The 10,453-nt window shown below is 40.6% G+C and overlaps 1 protein-coding gene across 2 annotated transcripts in view; it reads left to right on the forward strand.

Annotated features, from left to right (window-relative positions):
• Nucleotides 1-10,453, forward strand: part of ror1 (receptor tyrosine kinase-like orphan receptor 1) — a 116,979-nt gene that overhangs the window by 70,916 nt on the left and 35,610 nt on the right. The window contains exon 2 of one of the 2 annotated variants that reach the window (XM_032525828.1): nt 6,369-6,431. The exons of the other annotated variant lie outside the window; for it this stretch is intronic. Coding sequence (XP_032381719.1) covers nt 6,369-6,431 — 63 coding nt within the window. The remainder of the gene's footprint in view (nt 1-6,368; nt 6,432-10,453) is intronic. 2 annotated transcript variants of the gene reach the window in all.

The raw sequence follows: 10,453 nt of genomic DNA on the forward strand, positions 1-10,453 counted from the left end.
GCGAGTGAGGAAATACCAACAGAAGTGAAGAATGGTTTTGGAATGGCGCCCAGCTCAATCGTATTCACATGATGTCTAAATCCAAGTCAGGTTTAAATCAAACAAAACTTTATGTAAAACAAGCAATTCATTTTGATGATTACTTTAATAACTTTTTAAACAAAATGCACACAATACAATCACTTTATCCTCATATGATTCTCCTGAAATTGCATAGAAAGTTAATAAACGACAATATTGACTTATACCGAGCCCTAGTGTCACTTAATTGAGATCCTAAGGTATAAAGGTTATATTTTAGTGTGACGTACGCTACCTAATTCGGCCTTGTGAGAGAGAGAGAGAGAAGCTACTACTGTATAGGGTTTCAGTGCACATAGTGGGAGCCCCCTCCTCTCAGTTTGTGTTGCGTGTGGAGTGGTGGTGGAGACTGGTAGATGACATTAAACAATTATGTTAAAACTTCAACAAGAACATCCCCATTGAGAGGTCAGAGTCCGCTGCAGACTATCATCCCTGGAGGATGTAAGGATTCAGTGTATTTAAGGACGTCACTGTGCTGTCCAGTAAGCCAAACTCACCCACCATGGACTGAGGAATGCTGGGTAGTGACAGTTGTCCGTGTGAGCCTGACGCTATGAGATAATTTTCAGTGAAGTGACAAGCTGCTGTTTAAAGGAATCTGCCCTGCACTTGTTGGTCTGTGTCAGCTTTATTCTTGGTGTGCTCAAGTTTCCTCAGAAGTAGTTTTGCAGCGAATTAAAAAACCTCTGAAGTGGTCTGGACTGCAGATTGACTGTTCGATACATTTTTACAATGCTAAGACTGAACAAAGTCTCCAGAAAGGACATACATGTAAACTTAATCAAGCTCCATTTAAAAAGGAAAAAGATTTAAATAACAGGCACGTTTTACCCACAAAGCTGAAGTTCCCTCCAGTATTTACTGAAAATTTTGCGGTCAAGCCAAGCTATAATTTGGCTATAGTATAATGTAGTATACATTGCATAAAATGGCCTCCCGGCTCAGTTCTGTGTGATTTTTGGAGGAGAAGCAATACTTTTTTATTTTTTTTAACTGTGCTTATTCTTGTTAAAGCAGTGTCTGTTGCAACTTGAGGTCTTTCTTTTTGTTATTGTCTATTGTTCTGACCAAAAAAAACGCAGCCTCCTGTCATCTATCCTGCTCATATCTCGCTCCCCCACTCAGCCCTCCTGTCTCTCTCTCTCTCTCTGTCTCTCTCTCTCTCTCTCTCTCTCTCTCTCTCTCTCTACCAACCCATCGCTGGTTTCTTATAAGATTACAGAAACAGAACGTTTTGAGGCAATGCAGGGTGTGTGTGTGTGTGTGTGTGTGTGTGTGTGTGTGTGTGTGTGGTTCCTGTGTTCTTTGGTCCATGATGTCCTCAGGTGAACACTTGGTCACTGAACTGGCCCTGCTTTTATTCCTCTATATGCTCCAGTTGAGCCTGGGAAAAAACACCTGCACACCCCCACACTCAGATGCATCTACACAGCAAGCACACGCACACACAGGTGGTACAAATCGTCTGTGTCTGAAATTACTCCCTATTTACTGTACTGTGCATTCTATTCACTGTCCGAAATCTCAATTTACTTCTAACAATTGAGGAATCTTTTTCTTGTCTAATATGTAGGGAGTAGTGAACAAGGGAGTGGTTTAAAACACAGCTGTCATTGGCCTTTTTCTAGCTCTACTGTCTTGTCCCCTCCGTCTGTCTTTACAGGATAATTTAAGGCTATTTCAGCTCAGTTTTATTACAATGTTGGTGGTATTTTTAGCATTATTTGTATTTTCTGATAAAAGCATTGTACTTACCAAGTTATGAACATATCAATAGTGCTAATCAGACGTCAGAGTTAGAAACACTGAAGAAGAAACTCATTTATTTAGAAAGACAAGAAACACAAGAATTCAGACAATAAGACATGTTGTAAAAAGTTGAAAGAATAGGCAAACATTAGTAATTTCTTGAAGTGTTAACAGTATAGTCCAATGTTACCAGATTGTGTAGAAATGGCCAAAACTACAAATACAAGCCACGAGTTTTACTTAACTTAATTTTCAGTCACAAGAATTACCATCTACCTGTACCTACTTATTTTCTGTTTTCTCCTTCCTTGTGGCTGGCCATCACTTCCCTTGACTCTGTGATGCTCATGTGTGATCATGGTAACAGTTATTTACGTCTGACACAATAGATAAACTCTCCAGCCAACACAACCCTGCAGTCTGCCTGTTTTAAAAAGCAGATTTTACGAGTGTCTTCACTCTGGGTGTAGTATGAAGTCTCTATTTTTCCCTTGCTTCCTATTTTTTGCTTTCTCACATTTTCCAATTCTTCTTCCCTCCATTTATCTCCAAGTCTTTTGCAGTCCTCCCTCCCCTTTCTTCACTCCTGCGCTTTTTTTTTCTCTTTTCTTCTTCCTCAAATCACAGTTGTTGTTTTTTACTAAAACTGCAACTTTCCACCTGTTTTCCAATCTTAAGCCTAATTGTACTAAATGATTCATTAAGGTAGCTGGAGCTCTACATGGTGCTTGATCTAGTTCTGGATGCATCCAACAGTGGGACATGACTTTTTGCACTCTTCTCATTGTCTGAATGCTTAGTTGGGTATACAAAAGGAATAGATGTTCACATGAATTCTTTAACTACTTTCTTTTGGTAGGCATGCAGAAGGGAAGTGAGATGAGACATGGAAAATCAAAGTAGGATTTGGAGGATACTTTTCTTTTTTTTAAATACAGAGAGAGTAAGGACACAAGAAGAGAATAAGAAACTTGCTGGATGGAAAGAAAGATCTGATTAAGACATATTGGAGAAGAAAATGATTATCATTCCTGAATTTTCCACATCTAAGCTTGTGTATCTTTCACCTCTTAAAAAGAGAAATATGGGTGCCCAGATAGCTCGGTTGGTGGAGCGGGCACCCATGTGTAGAGGTCCTCAACGCAGTGGAGCCGGGTTTGACTCCGGCCTGTGGCCCTTTGCTGCATGTTGTTTCCCCCCCAAATAAGGCCCTAAAAATGCCCGAAAATAATCTAAAAAAATGAATAAAAATGACATATGGCTAGGATGTAAAAATGGTAATTTTGCTGTTCTTCCAGATAACCCCTGAGTTAGCTTAGTTTTCCAGCTAATAGGGATGGAAGAGGACCTTGGGAGAGGCCATAATAACAGAGCGGGAGAGCTCATACATCAGTCTCACTCACCACACCAACCACCCTGGCTCCAAACACAGCCCCCCAGACCATATAACAGCATATTAGTTGCTACGCATAACCGCTCAAATTGAACATTTCTGATTTGGTTCAGCTTTACCCTCTGAGGCTTCCTCTTTCTCACTTTCTCCTTTACTTTACATCAGGCCTCTCACTCATTCCCATGAGTTTGAAGCTCTGCACTAATTCCCATATTCTGCTGTCACAGTAAAGTCACACCAAATTCCCAGAGCACATGTCTCTGTGTGATGTTTTTTTTTTTTTTTATCATCATAAGCCAAATACAGCAAGATGAGGATCAGAGTCTGCTTTCAACGGAAATTTCTTTGTGGAGATCTGATGTCTTGGCTTCTCAAAGCCACCTTTGTGTTAACCATTTACTGTAAATTTTGCAATTAAGTGGTACTTGGTTGCAGGTGAAAAAAGAGTTTCCAAAACTTTAAGTTTTATGAAAAAATGCAATACCAGCCAAGAGGGGGAAGTGATACTACGATAAACATTGTCGAATATCCAGAACATCCATCCAGTACATCACAACTGACATGCTATGGAAATATGTGCACAACAGTAGGATCAAGGTGACATTTCTTTGAAAATTACTGTAAAATGTGGGTTTTTAAGTCAAAGTCAGACTCATTGACACTCTTAGACTTTGTACAAGTATCATTGAGCTAAACCTATGATCCTTTTCAGTCATTCGTGCATGCAGACGAACATCCTTTTGTAATACACATATCCAGGTAACATATGGGAGAATATCAGAATCGGGATCTTGATCCAACCAGGGTGCCAGAACCACAACTGCCAGAACTATTGATCTAAACTGAAACAGGCGCTGTGAAGGTGCTTATTTTTAGGCTATCATTAACAAATAGGCCTAACGCAATTGCTTCCTTCTGTTACTGAGGAACATTAAAAAGCTAATCTCAAAATTACTCCGCAGTTCATTCCAGATATTCCAGATGATTGTCTCAACGAAAGAGAACTAACAGATGTGACCTAAATAGAGGAGGGATAAAGTGGAAGAGAGAGAAATAGAGTAAAAATTAGGCAAACAAATCTTGTCTAGTTGGATAAATGTCAATAAAAATCAAATGTGCTGCTGTTTGTTCCTGAAACAAATTAAACTGTTCCTGAAAATAGCACAATTCTTCTCAAAATGATGCAACTGTGCCTACTCCATATTGTTTTTATGAGCTCTCTCAATGTACACCTTTCCCTCCTCTTTACCTTTCCCGTATTCCCGTGTCCAGCCCTTCTATTGATCTCTCCCGGGCTACACTTGGCTAGTTTTGTGTTAGTGAAGCCAGTGAGCTGCAGCGGCCCCTCTCTGTCCTTTGTAAAGCACATAGCTCTGTGTTTCTTTAAGCCTATCGACCCGGAACACAGAGGGAATTTAGGCTCACCTTGGGGCCAAGACTCGCCATAATACACCATGTCGTCTTTGGAGCCTCCAGGAACGAACCAGAGAGTCATTTTGGGTCCCTCTCAGAAGTATATGGAAGCAAAGGATGAACATTTTCAACAAGAGGGGATAAAAACCTAGTTTGCAAAGATAATTCATTATCAGTTTAATAATAACACAATGAGCACACACCTATCTGTATTGTACACTATGAAGAAAAGACGAAACAAATTCAAAAACACAAGAAACCCAAGAATTCCAACAATCATACATGTTTTAAATAGATGAAAGAGAAGGCAAACAGTAAAGTTATTTCTCAAAGTGTAGTCCAATGTTATCAGCGCTCTGATACCCTCCAGCATTGCTAAAAATCTGTAACAATCTTGACCCTAACTCATAAAGCTGCTTGCCTGTTGTTGTGAGCCTGTTGCCAAGCCTCCAGACTCCCTCGCTAACAGGTGCCGAGGCCCAAAAAACTGCTCATTAACACAGCTCATTTCACAAGCACCACCGCACAATCATTACCATCCTGACACAGCACTTGTGAAAAAACACATTATCACCCAATTAGCATGACCCCGTGTCAGGCGCCTGGTCCTGTTTGATTGCAGACTTTCTCCCCGACTGTGACTCTGCGTGCCACACACGTAACAATAATGTTTTTTATGTTGTAAATGAGTGAATAGATTATTTTATTAATATGTTTTTAAATGTGTTGCTGAAAAATACAATATGTGAGTATAGTACTGTTTTCCGCATTTGTTTAAGCCATTTGCTTATCATGTTAAACTATCCCAGCCTGCACCAAGCTACACACATACACACACTGGGTCAGCCTGAGAAGCAGAACTCATTGTAACTTTGGGACAATGTATGTGCGTTTGTCATTTTCAACAGTTTCGGGTCCCATCCGTTCGTTCTGCATGTTTAAGTCCTGCAGGCTTCTTCATTTGTCAGGACTCACCTTGTACCCTGTGGCAGTGCACACTGAAGCCCATTTTCTTGTTTCTCTCTCTCTCTCTCTCTGTAATGAAAAGCAGAGAGTTGCTCTGTCGTCAGCTGGTAATAAAGCAGCATTAGGTCCACATGGCTCGCTGACGTGCTCCCTGTTGTACATTCAAACCTTTGATCTACACCAGCAAATGTACATTGATAACCATATATAAGGTGGGAAAACTCTTAAAGCAGTGTTTGTGTTTGCTGTTTTGTACACTGAAAAATGGCTGCAGCATTGTGATTGTTTTGCTTTGGCTACTCCATAGACCTTTACCTTGTTTTTGACTTGTGTTGTGTGACTTAAATTAAAGAGTATATACTGTATACCCTAGAGCTGAGCCTATCTGCTGTCGTTGTAAATTTGGGAGCATCCCATTCACACAGAAGGTCTAGTCGAGAGCAGTGTGTCTGTTGTTGCAGTTTAAAGTGACCCCCTGTCCACACATAAAGACTTACAGTAAATGTGATAATGTGTTTGCTGTGGCAGCATGTTTTTTGTAGGTCAAATTCACAATAAATGGCATCTTGTCACATTTCCAGTTTTTGAGTCTGTATTAATGATAGGGGGCTGAAGCTCAAAGCTTGTCATTTTTTTACTTGCTCTTCCACATTTATTCTAATTGCGGGGTTCTTGATTCATGAAGTGAAATAGGAATAGAAGCTGATAGAGCCCTATTGCCAGAAACATGCTAATAGTCTTCTCCATTTCCTCTTGTTTACAGGGTCTGAGTTGCCCCAAGACCCCAGTGTGATAGCTACCACTTCATGGAACACCTCTAGTGATGGTAAAGACACATAATAAAACACACACAAAGCAGGGCTCCACATCAACGCATCCTTAACAAACTTCTTTCCAGAAAATCTTTTTATGGCTGTGAACACATCTTACAAGCAATATATATGTTCACAGTGCAATTAACCCATGATGTGTTGAACTGTAACCCCACACCTGAAAATACATTCAATGATGTGTTAAAAATGACACTTTGAATGGTCACCTTCAGCTACACAGACAACACCAATTGTCCCGGCATGGGCCACTGTAGAGAAATATCGATGGAGCAAATTACACATTGATGTACTCAACATGTGGGAATACAGCCACAGGTGCATTGAATTTCACTAATTTCCACTGACCTACTTTTAGTTCTGTTTTTAGCAAAAGCTACCTGTGGAATGTCAAAATGAGCTGATGCTTTCACTACATCTTCTAATACTTTGCTCCATATATTTATCTTTCAGCCTGACTTCAATGGTCACCCCCTTATTTCATCAACTTTGGCCAGGCATCCCCATGCCATTTGGGGGGAAATAAAGAAAGAATGAAGTGTGTTCATGTGAAGTAGAAACCCAGAGTTGTTTGCAGATGGAGTAGATATATGCTATAGGAGTAGACCACAGGACAGAGATTCTAACAGAGTTGTAGTTGCAGAATTTTACTTTTTTTTTTAGAAAGATGCACACTTCTCGTTTTCTATTTCAGGTAGAAATTCACCGAATGCCTTCTGAAAGAGCACACACAACGAGAAGATGCAAACAGCACTGATCACATACTTTCCTGCATACTTTTAAAATGCGTGTCCACTGGAGGGCAAATCAGGCTTGAATCCCTACTGGCTGACACCAGAACTAGTCTGATAATCAGACTGTATTGGCACTTTATTCATTCAGGTTGACATTGTGTTCATGTTAGCTGATTTAGTCTTTTTGTTTGTATCAGCTGCGTGTCTGTGTAGTGTGGATTAAGTAGTTGTTATTCCTGTAAATCTATCTACAACATTAGTGCAGCTGCATCAAAGTCACAGTTTTTTGTGGGCACTTTTTTCTGTCACTGTTTTTGATGGATGTAGTTAAGTGGTAAGCTAGCTACATAGGAAGGTGACATCCCATTCTTAATCCCACATACAAAACTTGATTGGTAGACTGTTTCTCCTTGTAAGGGAAACAGCCATCTGAGATCACCACACCTCAACACTCGATACAGTTACTTACTATTAAGATAGCAGCAGAAAAAGCAGCAGTAGTGTTGCTACTTGTTGCTCTTGTCATTTGTTGTTTGCTGCTGACCTTACATCCTGATAAAATGCCTTAACCAACGAAGTGAAAATAATTATAAAATGAATATCTGAGGATGCACACAACCGATACTTTGAGGGAACACAGGATGCATAGGGTGGCCATCATGCACACATCAATGCACTGTAAAATGTATGTATCAGCCCTCTTAATCCGCCTCACTAAACTAAACTCTTTGCACTCACATAGTATTCTGCACTGGACCTTTCTGCTCCAGATCTCCTGGAGTTTCACAGTCAAACAATTGCTTTTACATTTGACATGCTTTGACAAGAAAACAAACTTGTCAACAAATCAGATTCAACATGCAATTCACCTGGTCCAAATGCCTGAGAAAATTGACTGCAGGATACAATATGGAAATATTGACCTTAAAAGCTGCTTGGTTCTCCCACATAGATTTGTTCAGCTTTTTCCTCACGTCTCCTGGAGCTGCCCAGGTTTAGTTCAGCAGATTCTGACGGAGGAAGCATTTAAATCTGCTGTCCTCCTGTCAGCACCGCAGGAAAAACTGAGTCAGAACCATAACATTTTTTGTATTTTTTCCTTACAAGGTTGCCCAGAGTTATCAGTCAAATCTCAATCCTTCTCCTCAGTTTGCTCCTGGCTTGGAGAGCCGACATCCGCCTATTCCCCCACAAAGACACCCTGACATGGAAGATCCTCAACATGAGACTTTATTGAACGTGACCTTTATATTTGCTCTCTCAATTTGTCTGGTTTGTTTAATTCATCCCTCACAAATCCGAATCTCCCACAACATCCGCCCCACAGCAGATTCTTTATAGACAAAAAACAGACATTGTTAAACATACAGTGGCCAATCAAGGATGTTTAAAAAGTCCTAAAAAAAAATAAGGATAAGGAGTAGTTAAACAAATCATAGAGACAGCTTTATTTTCCACAACACGAAATGTAAAAACCTACAAAGCTCTGCACGTGTGTGTGTGTGTGTGTGTCTGTCTGTGTGCGCGCACACTTATGTGTTCATATTACTGTATCTGTGTTTGTGTGTGTCAGTTTGAGCTTGGACACATGACTAACATCTGCTTCTTATCTGATGGATATATGGTGATTGCACCACTTGTTTTGTCTGCAGGCAAGGAATGGTTTTGATTGACCAAGCAGACAGCATTCAGGTAGCGTGGCTCTATCAGTATGCATCAGTAGCAGGAAGTTATCATGCTGAAAGAGGCTCATTATTGGGCTGAAATCAGGGGTGATGATAGTTTACTGAACTCATTTTCCCCGGGGCTTTCTTTTATTCTTGCTTTCTTTTTCTTTGTTTCATTTTAGCCGTTTTGCTTCCTTCACATCCTTTCCTCTCTCCCTCTTTCTCTGTTGGAGACTTGGCGAGTGACCCAACTTTAATGAAACTCACCTTTAGCCATAGCTGGCAATGCTACAATCCCAACTCCTCAGTGTATCCATGTTTAGTTAGCTGTGCAACCCCTCAGGTTTCTGTGCCTGTATCTAGCTGAGAGCAGCCGGCCTAGCACAGCTTTACTCTCGTGCGTGTATGCAATTGAATATAGACATACTCTACATGTCTATTCGCATATAGAAATACAATGTTGCGGGTGAGATGAGAAGGTATTGTGTAACTTGATTAGTTTGGAACATGTATAGTTTATGTGTGTTGCGGTTGTGTGGGTGTGCGCCTGTTTACGTTTGTGTGCCTGCGTGTGAGTGTTTGATTGTACGAAACCTCTGCGCGCAAATGCACGCTGATGACAGGGCACCATTTAGTCGCCGGCCACATTAAAAGGACAGTCCGCAGCAATGGTTTGAGTTTCACAGTACTCCTGGTGCCAAATACCACAACACTCACCACGAGACAATTACATACAGGGCGGCTTTGTTACACAGAAATTGGCAGGACATCTTTCTCCTATTCACCTCTCTTCTCATCAGTTCCTCTTGTCATCTCCTCTTGTCTCTTCTTTCCTTTCTCCTGCTCCCCGCTGCTTTATTGTCAGTTATTATAACACCCAATGAAGTGTGCAAGCGTACAGCTCCAAAAAACATTTTCTTTTCCATCAACTCAACTAATGAGACAGTTTGAGTGACCCTTCTGCCTTTGGCAAAACAGTCATGTCTTTTAAGAGCAGAGCTGTTCTCATTTAATGAACGTAAATACTTTTGTTTTTAGTTATTATAGTCAGACTCAACAGGCACATTAAGTCAGTAAAGTGTTGCTTCAGTATGTAGGTGAGATTTGGTCCACTACACTCATAACAGTGTACAGGCAAAGATTCCCAGCAGACCCTGCATGGCTTTGTGTTGATAGTTGGGAAGTCAAATTAAAATGAAAACACACACCCACACACAGATGTAAGCATGCACTCACACACACACACACACACACACACGCAATGAAACATGCATCACCAACAGTAGCAATGACCTTTACTTCTACCAGTGTGTGTATTTGCACACCTCTGTGACTGGTGTTAGCGTTGCATGTTGTGTGTAAGTGTGGTTATGAGAGGTGATGACCTGTGACTATAGGTCAGGTAAGAGTGTTGCAACATTAACATTGCATACGCCTGGAGCCGACCACGTACAGTACATCCAAGTTTGAGTATTTTTACATTTTCAAATATGCTTTTATACTGTACATGTACTGCATTTATATAGGGCCTTTATTTAAAGCACTTTACAATTTGCCCCTCTCTCTCACACACATACACATACACACACACACACACACACACACACACACACACAC

This window comes from Etheostoma spectabile, chromosome 9, assembly GCF_008692095.1.
Source record: "Etheostoma spectabile isolate EspeVRDwgs_2016 chromosome 9, UIUC_Espe_1.0, whole genome shotgun sequence".
Classification (NCBI taxonomy): Eukaryota; Metazoa; Chordata; class Actinopteri; order Perciformes; family Percidae; genus Etheostoma; species Etheostoma spectabile.